The 18,526-nt window shown below is 40.3% G+C and overlaps 1 protein-coding gene across 3 annotated transcripts in view; it reads left to right on the top strand.

The window, feature by feature from the left end:
- BBS9 (Bardet-Biedl syndrome 9) overlaps window positions 1-18,526 on the top strand; it is a 249,944-nt gene that overhangs the window by 129,934 nt on the left and 101,484 nt on the right. For all 3 annotated transcript variants that reach the window (XR_013225256.1, XM_077302587.1, XM_077302586.1), the window contains one exon: window positions 15,615-15,725. Coding sequence is in view for 2 of the 3 variants with exons in the window: in XM_077302587.1 (XP_077158702.1) it covers window positions 15,615-15,721 (107 nt within the window). In the remaining variant the exon portion in view is untranslated. The remainder of the gene's footprint in view (window positions 1-15,614; window positions 15,726-18,526) is intronic.

The raw sequence follows: 18,526 nt of genomic DNA, 5'->3' as shown, positions 1-18,526 counted from the left end.
TATAGGCTACTCTGAAGTATGAAATTCAGTAACACGCATTATACAAAGCCAAAATGCTCTGTAGAAAACCTATAGCTATATTTCCATGGCATATATTTTAAATAGGTAATTATTGGGAAACCACTATTTTTCAGAGCTTCCTTTGTAATATTCTTGGGCTTCTGGGACCTTCCCATGCAGTGACCAACAACTTTATCCTCTGAAACACCTCATTATGAACCATACACCAGCACAATAGTATGTTTTGTAACGAAATGAAGAAAAAATAGCATGTTTCTCTTATTCCCCAGTAAAAATAGATATTGAAGCCACTTCTGCATTCTGCTATTCAGGTCAGCTTGCTGAATTAGATACAGAACTTGATGGATGTCAGTTTATCTGAGGCACAAAAAGACGATCCTTGTTAAAGATCTGTGAAAATTTTCTTGCTGGCAAGAGGGTGGCATTTTAAAGGGAGAATAAGCTAGGCCTTGTGTTGAGCCGAAAAGTTTAAACATTCTTTGCCAATCAAATCCCGTTCTTTGATAAATTGGTGTGGTTTCTGCTGAGGCCCGTTGGAATTGCAGTCCTGTGTCGGAAAGAAAAATTTGATTTCTGGTAAGCTATGGAGGTTTTTCTGAGTTTTTTTTTCCTTAAAAAAAACCCTACTTAAAATATTTTTATTCTCGGCAAAGGCTGTTCTTATTGGTATCATTCCAGTTAAGATGTATAGCTGATTTTGCAGCTAAGACAATACATTGCAACCCATTCTGATAAAATACTATTGTTGGATGTCACACTCTTCAACATTTTTTTCTCACTACTGCTGTTCTGATCTTTTTGTTTTTTAAAGCAAGAATTTGAATTTTACCATTTCTGGAAAGCTGAAATCTAAAAGCAATGATAATCTTGTTTTTCATTATTTTGAGCGGTTGATGAGTGGGAGCGAATAGGATCAAAATGGCACAAAGTAGGCACCAGTTGTGTACACAGTTTGCATTGCTATACTTTTGCCCTGGACACCATTGCAGGAAAAAAGACCCTGTTCCCATCATTCCTGCCTGCTTGCTGGGCATAACGATGTCCACCAGAGCACTGTTCGCTTAAGCTCTTTGGCCAGCAGCAGATTGAGGTTAGAAAACTGCATCAAAAGATTAATTTGTGGCTTAAATACCAACACTTTGGCTTTAGTAGCCAATTCTATGAGGCCTGTGTGTCACCACAATAGCTGCTCATGGCCTCTGGCCGCAAGGCTATTTTATCAACATGTATCTTTCATGTTCACCTGATTCAATTTTGATTTGTTACGTCACAATGCTTTTATTTATCATTGCTAAACATACATCCCTTCTCATCCCTTTTAAAATGCTCAAGAGAGTCCCACCTTCTGGACGCTGAGTTTGGGTACAGGCAAAGCACAGAACTGACTTTTAAAAATATAAGAAATACATGACATTCCCAGCTAACTCTCAAGCACCAAAATGAGAGAATATCACTGTGCAATCCTAAATTCACTTCTCTGGGAGTGAGCTCCATGAATAGGATTTTGAATCATACTTGCTTAGGATTTCACTGTCTAGTATTCCCAAACCAATAACTAGGAAGAAGAAGAGGAAGAAGAAGAATTGGTTCTTATATGCTGCATTTTTCTACCCAAAGGAATCTCAAAGTGGCTTACAGTCGCCTTCCCTTTCCTCTCCCCACAACAGACACCCTGTGGGGTAGGTGAGGCTGAGAGAGCCCCGATATCACTGCTCGGTCAGAACAGCTTTCTCAGTGCTGTGGTGAGTCCAAGGTCACCTAGCTGGCTGCATGTGGGGGAGCGCAGAATCAAACCTGGCTTGCCAGATTAGAAGTCCGCACTCCTAACCACTACATCAAACTGGATCCTGTGACATATGAACCCCTATTTTGTGTCTGAAGTTTATGCTGCAAAAAACAGATACTGCTTGAATAAAATTACTGGATTTTCTTTGAAAACTCATGCTAAGTGCCAGTTATTGTATTCTTTAATAAATGACATGGGGATATTCATGCAAAATTATTGTGTAGGAATGTTTGGGTAGAAATATAAGATGTTGATTATTTCAGTAGTTTTTAAATTAAAATATGTATATTTTGCCTTTTAGATTAGTCCTTAAGTTAACATTAGTGAGTATCATTCCCAGTTACTCCTTCCTGATATTTGTAGACAGTGATTTTTGATTAACATCAGTAAATCCCTGTGTAATGATTTATATCAAGGTTGAACATATGAAAGTTGGGTTTTTAAAAATGTCCCAGCATTGATAGAGAAATGGCCTTAAGGCATCTGATATAGTTCTGTCTCTGAGGATACATTGGCCTGTGTTCCTGGCCACTGGCTGGTTTTGAGAAAATGTGGGAACGCCATGTATGTTGCTCAGGCTCCTTGGAGGAAGATGCAATAGTAAAATTAAAATGTTAAGCTGTGCAAAACTCCCATGGTATATTCCCGAATTTAACTCATCCAGTGGCCTTTTAAGTGCTATCAGCAGCCAACCTTTAAGCTTATAGTTCATTAAGAGTAACAGACTTGGCTTAAATTCATTAGTAGTTTCGAATTTGTTTCAGATCCCAGAAGGTATGGGTTCATATTATAATACTGGCCTATGCTTTCACTACAATCATTTCTGACTCGCTCATAAGCATACAAAGGTCTTTAATGACTCAGGAGAGGAGGGTTTCACAAAATGAGAATGTTAAAGGTTTATATTCCCCGTTTATTTGCTCATCAAGTTTGGTTATTCCACAGTAATATTTCAGGAATAAGGAAAGCAATTCTTTACTCTCTTGCAAATACTGGTTTTGATTATTATTGTTGAACAGTTGCCAGTAAGATTTGTCTCCCGTTTTATATTCCTGGTGTCTCCCACTAGGCAGCATACATTCATGATGCAGTCTGGGGGAGGAAAGTAGCAAAGAAAAAAGGAAAGCAAGGTTTCACTATTATGTGCTCTCCATCTTTCACAGCAGACCTCTTGTAGAAAGTTTATGACAGTTTTAGGACAACAGATACTAGATTTTTGACTATGAATTATCCCTGGAAAGTGTAGACTGTCTTCTTTTCGACATTAAAAATAATTAGGGAGCCAAAGAAACCCACAAGTTTGTACAAACAGACCCTCTAGTTCAGTGGTCCCCAACCCCTGGGCCGGGGACTGGGACCAGTCCGTGGATGAGTAGGTACTGGGCTGTGGCTCCTCCTCCTGGCTGCTGCCTCGGGGGCTGCCCTGCCACTCAGCTGCTGGCTCTTCTTTGGTGCTCTCCAGCGGCCGCCATGGCTGGGGCTTCTCCTCGGAGTGGCACTGCGCAGCTGCTGTTGGCAGGGCCCCCAGCGGGTGCCAGGAAGTCAGGGGCGCCAGTGGGAAAGCAAATGGAGCAGGGGCTCAGGCAGCGGCAACAACGTCCCTCAGCAAAAGACTACCCCCTCCGGGCCTCAGTAAAATTGTCAAGCGTTGACCGGTCCCTGGTGATAAAAAAGTTGGGGACCACTGTTCTAGTTCAGGAATTTTGGGAGATGCTCAAGCTTTTGAGGGGGACTTCTAAAAAAAGGGAATAGTCAAATCTCTGCATGGCAATTTCTGGCCAGATTAGATATGTAACAGTCATCTGTTCAATATAATTTCACTACCACAAAACACAGAGTTAACAGGTTTTTTGGCTTAGTTATCTATAGATTGTACTAAACATTGGTCATTTTTTCAAAAAAATATGAAAGTTAATTTTGATGAATGTATTTGAAACAAAAAAGAATGTAAAAAAATTCAAATCTAGAATGGGGGGAGGACACTGATTTCTGACAATTTTAAATTTAGAAAACATGCTAGACAATGTGCCTGAAGCTTGCTAGATATCGTATAAGTTGATAGTTCTCATGTAAAGGTATTAAAGTGATTTTTCATGCCCGTTAGCCATGGGAAACGGGAACCTTTCCAAATCTCTGCTCTGATTGGAATAGAAAGTATGGTGGCTCGGTGTGGGGAATATAGAACCTGTGCAATTTATTGTTTTTAATTGTAATTTGCTCAGAATGAAGACTGTCTTTCCTGAGAAACAGTGATAAGGTTATGCTATATAGAACTATGATTTATTGAAGCACCGCTTCAGTGTTTCTGGTCCTGGATGATATTGTGATTCTAAAGAAAACAGCTGTTAAATCTGTTATTCAGTGGTTTCCCAGTGCTATTCCTATGAGTTGCATACCACATGTGCTCAATCTTATCCTGGAAACAGGGCCAAAAGGATTTGAAGACTTCAACAAGCCGATACTATTGCTGAAATATCATGCAAAGTCAAGGATGTGAAAAGGTCTGGTAATTTAAAAGAGGATTTGCATGCAGAAAAGTTTCTGTTATGAAGTTAAGGCCTTCAATGCGCATCATTTCTACCTGTACAGTCTACAACTAGGGATATGAAATGTAGAAGAAGAAGAAGAAGAGTTGGTTCTTATATGCCGCTTTTCCCTACCCGAAGGAGGCTCAAAGCAGCTTACAGTCACCTTCCCTTTCCTCTCCCCATAACAGACACCCTGTGGGGTGGGTGAGGCTGAGAGAGCCCCGATATCACTGCTCAGTCAGAACAGCTTTATCAGTGCCGTAGTGAGCCCAAGGTCACCCAGCTGGCCGCATGTGGGGGAGTGCAGAATCGAACCCGGCATGCCAGATTAGAAGTCTGCACTCCTAACCACTACACCAAACTGGCTCTGTATGAGCACTACTGAGAAAACTAGCCCCCAAAAGTAGATCCCTCCTTTGAAGAGGAGAGGAGTAAATAACAGATTCACATTTTTACTAGCTACTGTAAAATGGTAGTCTATAATAATGCCATGCTAATTATTTAACTACTGCTCAGTGTTTTAATTGTGCATTTACTGCTCTGTAGTAGACTGCACAGGTTCCCTGATAAGAGGATTTATCTGTGTTTTTTGGAGAAGTATCTCAACATGGTAGTGATTCTTTTTCTTAAAGCAACAAGTGGCAGGCAGAAAAGGGCAGGTCTATTGCCTACTTAAAGTTAATAGCTAGCCAGTCAGATTAAGTATTGTAGAACCTTGGTGAGCCCATAGGAATGAGCAGAAATTACTCCAGATCTCAACTTTATTATCCTCCAGGGACTTTCAGATAGGCAGAGCATTGTCCCTGAGATGTATTTTCAAGAAATTTTATTTTACTTTTGCGGGCAGTGACAAATTCTTCTTTTTGTGTTCTCCAATAGCAGCCTGTACAGGAAAGATAGATTTATACTTCTCATCCAAAAGGTTTGCCTGAGTTGCTGGTCCATGGGTTCAGTCCAATGCATAATTATCCTTCAAGAGTTATCCTTCAGAATCCCTATCCTGTAGTTTTAGAAGACGTGAGGTCTTCATGGCAAAATATTCTGACTCATCTATGGGCTTTTATTTGCTGTTGCTGTTGTTGTTAGGTGCGAAGTCGTGTCCGACCCATCGCGACCCCATGGACAATGATCCTCCAGGCCTTCCTGCCCTCTACCATTCCCCGGAGTCCATTTAAGTTTGTACCTACTGCTTCAGTGACTCCATCCAGCCACCTCATTCTCTGTCGTCCCCTTCTTCTTTTGCCCTCGATCGCTCCCAGCATTAGGCTCTTCCCCAGGGAGTCCTTCCTTCTCATGAGGTGGCCAAAGTATTTCAGTTTCATCTTCAGGATCTGGCCTTCTAAGGAGCAGGCAGGACTGATCTCCTCAAGGACTGACCAGTTTGTTCGCCTTGCAGTCCAAAGTACTTGCAAGAGCCTTCTCCAGCACCAGATTTCAAAAGCCTCAATTTGTTGACACTCGGCCTTCCTTATGGTCCAACTTTCACAGCCATACATTGCAGCTGGGAAGACTATAGCCTTGACTGAACGCACTTTTGTTGGCAGGGTGATGTCTCTGCTTTTTAGGATGCTGTCTAGCTTTCCTCCCCAGGAGCAAGCGTCTTTTAATTTCTTTGCTGCAGTCCCCATCTGCTGTGATCTTGGAGCCCAGGAGAATAAAATCTGTCACTGTCTCCATTTCTTCCTCATCTATTTGTCAGGAATTGAGAGGGCCGGATGCCATGATCTTTGTTTTCTTGATGTTGAGTTTCAAGCCAACTTTTGCACTCTCCTCCTTCACCCATATCAACAGGCTCTTTAGTTCCTCTTCACTTTCTGCCATTAGAGTGGTATCATCTGCATATCTGAGGTTGTTGATATTTCTCCCTGCAATCTTGATCCCAATTTGTGACTCCTCTAATCCCTCCTTTCTCATGATGTGCTCCACATACAAGTTAAATAGGCAAGGTGACAGTATACAGCCTTGCCGAACTCCTTTCTCAATTTTGAACCAATCAGTGATTCCATGTTCAGTTCTCATTGTTGCTTCTTGACCTGCATATAAGTTTCTCAAGAGACAAATAAGATGCTCTGGTATTCCCATCTCTTTAACAACTTGCCACAATTTGTTGTGCTCCACACAATCAAAGGCTTTAGCATAGTCAATGAAGCAGAAGTAGACGTTCTTCTGGAACTCCCTAGCTTTCTCCATGATCCAGCGTATGTTGGCAATTTGATCTCTAGTTCTTCTGCCTCTTCGAAATCCTGCCTGTACTTCTGGAAGTTCTTGGTCCACATGGGCTTTTATGCATTGGTGTTTTCTTTCGATTTCACCTCTTAGCCCACCTGTTCTTCTTTTCACCATTATTTCACACCACTTGTGAAGAGGCTCCCTCTTCTGGGAGCTTTAGACAATCACTGCAGTAAAACCTTGGATTGTTCTCCTTGGAATGGAGAAAGGATCCAGTTCTGGAAGGTGTACAGGAACTTTTGTGGCAGTGACTTCCCTTTTCCTTCCCCTGACCCTTTCTTTGGTCCTAAAAAGGCCTCTACACTGAATAGAGGCATCAGAACTAGGAAATGTATTTCCAAAGGTCTACAGATTGTGTCCCTTAATCAATACCACATTTTGCTTGTTTCTATACTGTTAGAATGTTGTGTGCTTTTTTTTTTAAGCCAGTATGGAATTTTGTCATTTATTTGAGAGCCTTGGTGTTCATAAAGAAAGATACTCTCTTATTTTAGAGGAAATTAAAGCAGAGCCTCAAGTAAAAGCCTTAGAAAAGCAAGTAAAAGGATCCACTCCCCCCAATTAAATTAGATTTAAGCCAATCTCATTAACTTTACAGGGGCCCAACTTGATTTAATGAACACGTTTGGCATTGCGATCTCTATTTTTACGCACAGAATATACTGAGCATTAATGTTGCAGCTTTAAGCTGCAGACAAAGACTCAATTATGACTTGGACTAGAAATTGGGAAAGTTTCCTGTGAGAAAGAGAATTAAAGCAGTCCCATCGTTTGATGAACTCCTTGGCATAGCCATGCTTTTTTAAAACATAGTTTACATATTTTTATCATTAGCTTCACTTCTCATCATCCTCTCCCCCACACAAACATTTGTAGGATGATTTAATGTTTTAAAAATAAGCAAAACAGGGAAATCAAATGGAATCTGAAATAAATTGTGTGATCGTTAGACTTTATTTATGGTTCTGTGTCTAGGCAGGGGATGGTGCATCTGCAAGTGTATCTTAGTACGAAACATATCAAAGTAGTTTAACTGGCAAACTTGATATTTACCTGTTTATCAAAAGTACTCCAATCCATAGCAGGTGTTTTAGTTTATCTGTTGTATGTTACCACTGTGCTTCCTCAGATCAAATATTGTTAAGAAACAATCTGTAGCAAAGAGAGTGCTAGGATTTCACTTGCTTTTTTGAATCTTCAAACTCTTCCCCTCATTTTATGTCACTGTATGGCCCATTAAGCACGGCCGCGGAAACGGCGATTTCAGGTCACATGGAAAACTCGGAGGGGGAAGAAGCGAAGCAAACCGCTTATGCACGGGACGGGACGCAATGGCAGCAAAACCCAGAGTAACCGATTATGCACGCGGCGACCCCGGTGTCACTTCTGGTTGCGCCCCGGTCACCCGGAAGCTGCGCTTTCTTATGCGTTTCGCTAATGCGGCTTTTTTGGCGGCATGCACCGAATCTGCGGCCGGTTGCAGCCGGCACTATGCGTTATCGGTGATTTTAGTCGCTGCAATTCCACCCCGAATGTCTGCTATTCCCCCTGTGCATAATGGGCCTATGATATAAAACATGAATATTTGGGCTTACAACAGTATTCGTATCATTGTCAGCTTTTACATATGTAATTGGAATTATTTATTATTATAAACCTCTTTAATTACAATGTTATCCCTGGAAAGGGCCACAGCTTATCAGTGAGAACCATGGAGTCATTTCTGTTATAATGCGGTGCTAGATTTTCCAACAACTTATATTCATCGAGATCTTGCCCACCATTTATATCCTCTTATGGAAGGTTTATAAAATTAGAGACTGGGGATAAAACGAAACACTGCATTGCCTTGCAATGTAAAAAACTCAATTTCTTTTTGAGATTTTGTCTTTATTATCCTAGGTTATTTTTGCCACTGTAGTATGTTGTATTGAGAACCTTTTACAAAACAGTCAGTATTCATGAAATACTGACACGTTTTTCTTGTTTGCTTTCTTCCGATACATGTATATCCCCCCCCCCTCCCAGTTGAGCACAGAATGTACTGTTGAGCACAATAAGCGAAAATATGCAAAAGGGGGTCTCATTTCTTCAATGAAGCAAAGTTCACAATTGTTCTTCTGTAATTATGAATGCTCTAAGCCAGGGGTAGTCTAACTGTGGCCCTCCAGATGTCCATGGACTACAATTCCCATGAGCCCCTGCTAATGTTTGCTCGTAGGAATTGTAGTCCATGGACATCTGGAGGGCTGCAGTTTGATTACCCCTGCTCTAAGCTATCAAATAGTTCTTCTGACCACAGTTTGCTTGCCAGATTTATCACAACTGATAAAAGATCTGTGGTGTCAAACAAGAATTTAGCTACACAGAAATGGGGGAAATAATAGGTCATAATACAATAACATATCCTGGATGCTGTCTTTGCCAACAATTAAAAGGGAAATTAATTTTATGAATCACTGTTTATAGACTTACATCTGGAAAACTTTTCAACTTGAATGTTTTCCAAACTGTCAGATTTATGTGCCAGTCTCCCCTCCCCCCTTTCTATCTATTCTGCTCTTATTCTTGGTACAGTTTCCTTAAGTAATTATCAGTAGATGCAAATAATTATGTCTGCTTTTTCAGTCCTTTGAATAGGTTGCTTAAATTTCTTTTTTAAATTGAAAGCAATGTAAAATACAGTATAGAAGACATTATGTGTACTCACATTGTTGGGAAATAGCCATTCCTGAGGGTTTTGAAGTCTGCCATACTTTTAGTTAAAGGATTGAAGACAAGATGTGAATGTGCTGTAAGAGTGTTTATCAGTGCCTTGTTCCACATCAGTATTATATATCAATATATATCTTTAGTCACTGCATGTACAATATTAGAATAACCATCTGGTACTGTCCAAAACCACAGAACATGATTATGTTAACTCTGCTCACTTAGCCAAGATGACCCAGTTTTACATCTTTACATGGGTAAGTTTTTCATCCAGTCTTAATGGTTGTTCTCAAATTGGGACACAATAGAAGGCTGTCCCATTACAAGTTTTCTCTTTGTACTTGCTATCCTCATCCATTGTCTGTACAAATCAGCTGGAAGAAAACCATGAACTTCTGCATGTGTAGTCAGTTATGCTTATCAGTTGAAAGGAGTAGTGAACAGGTGTACACTGTAATAATTTTCTCATAACTGGTGGAAATATGCAGTTTACAGATTTGGGAGCCAAATTAAAGGCAACAACTATATGATCCAATTCATGACATGTCAAATTCCTGTAAAACCAGGATGAGAGTAATTTAAGGCACCTGGGTTGGGTGGAAAGTTGGGATGTGCATTCAACTAAACTTTGCTGGAAAAATAATTGAAAAATACCTTATGGACTGAGAGCCCCTTAAATGCCTTCAGAGTTTGCTCATGCCATAGTCACAGCCTGCAAAAGGCATATAAATTTTAAAGGGACCCCACTCCTTTTAAAATTTAAATGCCTTTTCTCTCCACAATTGGAAAAAATGGAAAATGTGGGCACCTTCTTTGAGGGTCCAAAAATTGGACTCCCTGGTCCAACCTTCTTACAGACTTGAAGGGTTTTTTTTACAGGAGAGTCCTTAGTGAATATGCTACAAATTTGGTGCTCCTGCCTCAAAAAACAGCCCCCTCCTGCAGAGCCACAGATACAGTGGCGTCAATTCTCCATTATAGCCTATGGCAAGCTTTCTTTACCAGGGTTTCATGAAACCCTGGGGTTTCTTGACAGTTTTAGAGGGGTTTCCTGCATGGGTGGGAGTTAATTAATTTTTAATATATTTCAAACATTTGTTAAACATCAATGAGATGATATGACCATATATGGTCATGTCTACTTGCCTCATTTCCCAAAAAGGCCAAAGATGGGCCAGGAGGGGGTGGGGAGGGGAGGGGCCTCAGGTGGATGTGTACACAGCTATGCTTCCCAATCATATTGTGCATGATTGCACCACTTCTGGGGTTTCTTGAAGCCTGAAGAATATTTCAGGAGATTCTCAATGGTAAAAAAAAGTTGAGAAAGGCCGACCCTTGACTATAATGGTCTCCATAGGCTATAATGGAGCAAAAAAATTCACATTCCCAAATGTTTGTTTGTTTGTTTATTTAGATTTCTATACCACCCTTCCCTACAGCTCTGGGTGGTTTACATTAAACGTTGTGGAATGCTTACATGGAATATTATAATAATACAATAAATAACAATCCCTAGCAGTATTGGGATTCAGAAATATTGGGAAATAGCAATATTTTTAAATTTTAATATGCCTGAACCTGAACAATACCAGTGGGGTTTTTTTTTGTGGGGGGAGGATTGCTCACCCCTAGTGGGAGGGTGGCTGTATCCATCCGTAACCTTTAAGTTCACTTTATAGGGATTTAGCAGCAACTTAGTTCTGCCACTGTCTAGTATGGCTTTAGGTTACTGGGGGAAAAATATCCATGTTGAAAGTGAAAGAAAGATGTAAAAAAAAAGAGTAATTAATCCACTAAATGGTTTTGCTTAGTTCTCTAAAATAGAAATTTTTCAATGGTCTTTTATATTCTCTTTTTAGGAATATGACTTATTTGTCAAACTCTTTTATCTTTTGAACCATTTCTTTCATATCAACCTTTGACAATGTTTAAAGTACAAAGCAGAGCCCACATAAAATTGGAATGCTTATTTACTTAATCTCAATCAGAAAAGTGAACATGCATGCACATCCATAAAGAAGTGAACATTCATGCACACCCATTCATGCACACCCATGTACATCTATAAAGAAGTGAACATTCATGCACACTTTTGTTTCACTGAAAGGTATTTGAGGATTTGCAGAAAGTGATGTACCATGACTGAATAAAAAAAGAAAGACTGTTTCTACACTAAGGTTTTGACTCAGATTCCCATTTGCATAGGGTTGAGTTTTTCATCCATTTCTGCATTTAAATTTCCCTTTTCCAGTGAAGACCCAACTCACCCACAACAAGGGAATGCTTAGAAATTCAGTTCTTGCTTTTTGAACTGGGAGTTAACTGAGTATGAGTCGGGTCTGACCAATGCAAATACATGGACATTGTTCCCACTCCCTGTAGCATCACTTCCATTGGCAACCCACCCCAACCTTCTCCTACTTTTTTTCTTTCCACTTGTCCATCCTAACATGAGCAGCCAATAATCTGCCTTAAAAATTTTTATTGGAGGAGGAAATGGAGAGGGGAGGGTGGGACAACATTGCAGAGACTATCACACTTCCCCCCCTCCATACAGGCTTGCCTCTGATTGCTCACTGGTTGCTCACTATAGGATGCAAGATAAAAAGTGGCAAGTCCACTTTTTGTGATTACCCTCATCCTGAGGCAAATCTGGGCAAAATGCCAGCCCCTGGACAGCCTCGGGATTTATTTATTTATTGCCTGCCCCTCCCTGAAGGCTCGCGGTGGGTTACAATAATCTGAATAAAACCCCCAATAAAATGTGTTTGTTTATGTTTATGTTTATGTTTATGTTTATGTTTATGTTTATATTTATATTTATATTTATATTTATATTTATATTTATATTTATATTTATATTTATATTTATATTTATATTTATATTTATATTTATATTTATATTTATATTTATATTTATATTTATATTTATATTTATATTTATATTTATATTTATATTTATATTTATATTTATATTCCTCCCTCCTTATATAGGTATATTATACCTATATTTGCTTATAGGTATATTCAAAACCACTCAGGGTGGTTTACATAAAAAAATAAGTGGCACATAGAACTTAGTTTACATAACAACTTTCATACAACAGTAATAATATTAACATTAAACTGTAACACAGGTGCAAAATATAAAAATGCAAACAGGTCCAGAGCAGAACATATGGGTGGATTTTTTCTAGTAGGTGACTCCCTGTGGGAGGCCAATCAGTTAGATTATAGGTGTTATATTCAACAAGGAGGAGTCCAGGATCATGCCCATGCACTTGGCAGAGGTCACAGATGTCAACTGGGTCCCATCTAGAGCTGGGACTCTAACCATCTCCCCTTAAAATAGACATAAAATCAGATTACATACATAAAAATGACCATAAGACATGGCGACAAAGTCGCCTCAGCTTTAACAATACCCCAATATCTCTTAGAGGGGGAGGGAGGAAGAGGGCACAGGTGACGTCATGTAGAGGGGGTTCTAAAACCCACCAATAACCAGAGGCTGTTCAGGGGCAGATTGCTCGTGCAGAAACAGTCTCTAATATGGATACCAATGACCAAACACAAAATAAACACTTGCAACCGCTCTGATCTCTTAAAAAAAATTTCAAAAGTACTTGTTAATACTTCCATGATGGCCTCTCTCGGGTATTTTAAGGGGACATATCAAACACTCTTTGAAATCTTCCATGATTTACCAGGAAAAGATAAAGAGGGAACTGGCCTCACTTAAAATTGGGACAAAGTATTACAAGGATGGCACGGGAGTTAAGATCCTTAATTCTGGCTCATTGTCTCCTTCATGAAGGAATGAAGTTGGCAGCACAGTGTATCTTAGTATATTACAATATGCGAGTTGAGGATAAAAAATAAGCAGTTTTCAGTTAATTCCCCCACCCTTTTTTTTCAGATGTCTTTAATCTGATCATGTATTTATTCTTTTTGTAAAAAAAAAAATAAGGAATTCTGTTAATTGGGGGGTAGGAAAGTAAGACAATGGAAAGCTGATTCTTGCTTTTAATGCTGGTACATTTTGACAGTATTGGTTGACAAGCAGCTCTTAACACACCAGGGATCAAACCCAAAATCAGGATGTCGTGCTTCCTTCCAGCCAATAGTGTGAGGTGCCTGAGGGCAAGGCGACAATTTTTTTTGACAGCGATTAAGTTACCTCAACTGGAAAGTTGTGCTGATGCCTAATGAAACAGTTTGGCATAAAAGGTATTATTTTTCAAGGCTATATGTAATCATTGCAGTTTCAGTGTTCAAAATAAACTATGATATGTTTTTAGCTCTATGGAGAAACCTTATATCTGCTAATGGAATACATGACATTTTACTCAGTGTCAGTGTTACCTAATCCTGTGTAAAGGGGTTATTTTTAATGAATTTTAATAGCTTATTACATTCATAAAATTTGATTTTATCTGTGACACAAGGATAATATAAGATTAAAGGAATGTGTTTTCTTCCCCTTTGAAAAAAAATGAATTGCTTTTTCAGTAGCCTTGTATGAAGCACGCTCTGTGAAATGGGTAGGATAGGAGCTGATAATGTTATTTGTCAACTAAATATAACCACTCTCATTTCATGCAGCTGAAGTTTTAAGAAGATGTTCCATACCAACCTGAGGCATAGTAATTGAGCATTTATTCTCAACAGCCACCCAGCTACCCTGCCTCGTGCTGCCTCTGCTCAGATGGCAAACTGCTCTCAGTACTGCCTGAGACCAAGTTCTTGAAGTAATCCAGCAATAAGCTTTTCTTGACAAAATGACTTTCTGAATAAAGTTCAAATTTGGTCACAATTTTATGAAATTCACATCCCTTTGACATGCCTTCCTGAATGCAGGATGGGAAGGCATGACACTTTCAACCGTGAAATAAACGTGCTGCACATTCATGGATTATTTCCATTCCCTTAATTGATTTTTCCTTTTGGCTTGAGAAGAAATCCTCTATATCTCCCAATTCTTTGCATGCATCAGGTTTAATACGTAGTAGCTATAGGTTATCACTGGCCTATGCATGCATGGAGTTTCTCCTGTAATTGCATAGCTGCTGTTTTGCTTATAGGTATATTCAAAAGTATTTTCTTTTACATTGATGTATGTATCCTAGGAAGTGTATTTCATCAAAGCCCATTTTATCCAGGGAAAGTGATCTCTGTAGTCTGGAGATGAGCTATAATTCCAGGCGATCCCCAAGTTCCACCTGGAGGCTGACATCCCTAGCCGAAAGCTACTACACCTGGATCCAGTGCAAGAACTGTGCCCAGCCTGCATAAAAATTTCCCTTTTCTCAGGTTTCCCCTTGTCCTGGCAGCCAGGTCTTGCAAAGATTGCCAGTCTCCCAAAGATTGCCAGTCTTGCAAAGTTTGCCAGTGGTCCCAAAGTTCTTCAGGGGTAGTCAACCTCTGCTCCTCCAGATGTCCATGGATTACAATTCCCCTGAGCCCCTGCCAGCGAATGCTGGCAGGAGCTCATGGGAATTGTAGTCCATGGACATCTGGAGGACCTCAGGTTGACTACCCCTGTTCTAAGTGATCTCCAGATCACACAGATCATTTCCTCAGAGGAAAATTGCTGCTTTGCGTGGTGGGCTTCATGACAGCTGAGATGGATGCTTCCTTGCTTTTCTCAGGCAAGGTATTACACACACAAAAATTAAACTAACTTCTTATTTAACATTCATTTTATTTTATTAGTGATGCCATGCACACTATACACATGTGAGTTCTTCGACTTGGCAGGGAGGCATGGCCAGCTGACATCACTCAAAACCTGAAGAATATTTCAGGAGTTACTCCACAGTCAAAAGGTTGAAATTCAGAGGTCTAAATTTAGAAGCAGTAAACCTGTGTTGAAGCGCTCCTGGCTGCAAGTAGAGATTGCATAATTGTTCCTACAGTTAAAAAAACAATTCCCCATGGAGAAACAGTTGATAACGTGCCGTCTTTTGGTCCTGGGACCTGAACATGGATGGCCTATGTCTAAATCTATGGAACTCAGGGAGACAGCCTATAACCTTAGACATTACTTGCAATGGCAGGATTGTCAGGGTTCTAGTGACATAATGTGTGATCAGTTTAGCTCTCCAGGTGATTGCAGACAGGAAGGTACTGATTGTGCACAACAGCTTTTTGATCCAGGAAGTGATCCTGGGGCATATTGCTCAAATCACATAGTGTAATTGTTTGAGGAGACAAACTGTCTGCTCCAGCTTGAAGGATAACTTCTTTCGGGCTTTAATGTTTGTTTATAATACATTTTCAGAAATGATTTGACTTTTTTGTGTTCATTTAAAATATATATCCTGTTTTCCTCTTAGGTGGCTGCACTACCATTCAAGAATCTGACCTGGAGGACAGACCAACCTCTCAGGACTCCAAAATGATGTTTACAAACCACAGGCACCTCAACCAGCAGAAGACCTAACCTGGTAAGAGAAGAAAGGTGTTTTGTTAAAAGAAAGATTGTTTTCACAATGTTGTTCAGAATGATCAAGTAGCTCCCTAGTAACAAAATTGCTTTTGATTAATTCTTTGCTTTAGAAAATTGTGCCTATCACTTGGACCAGCATGGCGTTTATGCACTGGAGGTTTCATGCCGGGCTGCAGGCTGGAGTTTTATTTGTGGCAGGTTGCCCCACCGCTTCCTGCACCCACATGGGGGAGCATTTGGCCTGGTGCACTTCATCCGCCCCCAATTTGTACTCCTGCATGAGAGCTGGGGCAGTGAAGTTCCCAAACAGTCATAGTGGTTAAGAGGACAGGACTCTAATAAGCCTATTATGCACGGAGAGGAAGGTCTGCATTCGGGGTGGAATGGCGGCGGGTAAAATAATCAATTATGCATGCATCAGGCGGCAACCGGGCGCAGAGTCAACGTATGCTGCCGAAAAAGCTGCGTTAGCAAAATGCGGAAGAAAGTGGAGCTTCCCGGACTACCAGTGTGTGACATTGTAGTGACTGCAGTGCAGCAAAAAAGTTTTATTAAAATAATTCTGGGAGAATTCCCTTCAAGAGTGTTCTTTATTATTTCTTCCTGGGTTACACGGTAACTCTTAAGGAAGAGAAACATTCTTGCTTATAGCCAAACAAACAAATTTTTATTTACAGTCATTCAGACCAAAATTTAAACATACATTTAGCATGTCATGGAGATACAGAAAAATATTTGGGTAGAAAAACCCTTAGAAATTTTAATTATCAAATAAAGGTAAAGGTGTCCCCTGTGCAAGCACCGAGTCATGTCTGACCTTTGGGGTGACGCCCTCCAGCGTTTTCATGGCAGACTCAATACAGGGCGGTTTGACATTTCCTTCCCCAGTCACTACCCTTTTACCCCCCAGCATGCTGGGTACTCATTTTACCGACCTCGGAAGAATGGAAGGCTGAATCAACCCTGAGCCAGCTGCTGGGATCAAACTCCCAGCCTCATGGTCATAGCTTCAGACAGCATGTCGGCTGCCTTACCACCCTGTGCCATTTTTTTAATTATCAAATATATCAAACCTAATTGTGGATTAAAACACAACCATTTCCAGGACAGTGACTCATTACTGAATTCAGTTTAGAGTGAGGGCGATACTTTCTGTCCTATATACAATTTAATAGCAGCAGCTCAGAATTTAGCTGAGTGTTATTTTTCTGCTTTTATCATTTAGAAGTTTCTTAACCTTTTAAGAAAGGAAAGGATCTCTGTCTAATATTGGCTGACTTAAATTGCGTCTGATGACACTTGTTTATAGTCATTTTCATGTCACTTAACAAAAAGAGGCAGTCGTCATCAATATCATCATCAATCAATACTTTAAATCAAATGGAAACTGTGGTTTATTTTATGTACCACTTTTACTTAGCATAGTGACTTTGTGCCGTGCATTGAGGTATAGAGGGGAGGGGTGACACAAACAGGTTTGCAGTTTTTTTTGAAGGATCAGTGCACCTCCCATGATGTCCAATGCAAGCCCCAGTTTCTGCAGGCTGAGTCAAGAGTGCAAATAGTGCAGCTTGCTGAACCTGAATTTTATTATTATTATTATTATTATTATTATTATTATTATTATTATTATTATTATTATTATTATTATTATTATTATTATTATTATTATTATTATTATTTCGATTTATTTCCCGCCACTCCCAAATGGCTCGCGGCGGGTTACAATGTCTTAAAAAACCCATTAAACTCCCATTAAAAGACTTTAAAATGTCACAACATGGCAGCACAATAATAAGATCCCCTTCCTACCCCCATTCCTAAAAAAGGGGGGGTGGAGGAGAAGGAGGTCAACGATGTTCAAGAAGCCCGGGGGAGAGCAGTCGATGTACCCCGGCAGCCCCAGCCTCAACCATAGACCTGGCGGAAGAGCTCCGTCTTGCAGGCCCTGCGGATTTGATTCCATATGTCACATTTCACTGCGTAAGCATCGGATTTTCAACTGACGTTTGTTAGTTCTTAAGTGCCTTTATGCTACAGTAGATATCTGACCCTGACTCATTACAAAACTGCCAAGGTTAACATTTGAAAGTATCCCATGGAAATGAGCCTGTTTTACAAAATGATATGTCCATCAATTATGAGCCTCTTGTGGCGCAGAGTGGTAAGGCAGCCGTCTGAAAGCTTTGCCCATGAGGCTGGGAGTTCAATCCCAGCAGCCGGCTCAAGGTTGACTCAGCCTTCCATCCTTCCGAGGTCGGTAAAATGAGTACCCAGCTTGCTGGGGGGTAAACGGTAATGACTGGGGAAGGCACTGGCAAACCACCCTGTATTGAGTCTGCCATGAAAACGCTGGAGGGCGTCACCCCAAGGGTCAGATATGACTCGGTGCTTGTACAGGGGATACCTTTACCTTTACCTTATGTCCATCAATTGCTACAAGTAGCTGTCAGCTAGGGGTCCCCAACCTTTTTCTTTTTTTTTAGCCTGCATGAAGCTTTGGAATTCTTAACACAGCATGGTGGGTGCAGCCACAAAACAGCAGTTGCAGGAGGTGGAGCCAGACACAAAATGGCTGCTTTTACTTTCCTTCAGTCACAAAGTGAAGATCCTGGTGCTATTGTGACAGCTGCTGCCCAAGCCACATCTTTAAAAATCTTCACAGCCAATCAAATCTCCATTGGTCAGTCAGAAGCCCTACTGGGCAAAAAGCCCAACTGGCCTCATCCATTTCTCAAAAGACTTGGCAGGCACCATGTGGGGAATCTCTGCTGTATGTTTTAGACCAGTGGTCCACAA

This window comes from Paroedura picta, chromosome 11 (assembly GCF_049243985.1).
Source record: "Paroedura picta isolate Pp20150507F chromosome 11, Ppicta_v3.0, whole genome shotgun sequence".
Classification (NCBI taxonomy): domain Eukaryota; kingdom Metazoa; phylum Chordata; class Lepidosauria; order Squamata; family Gekkonidae; genus Paroedura; species Paroedura picta.
The sequence above is the reverse complement of the archived record's forward strand: the minus strand, read 5'-3'. Positions and strand labels throughout refer to the sequence as shown.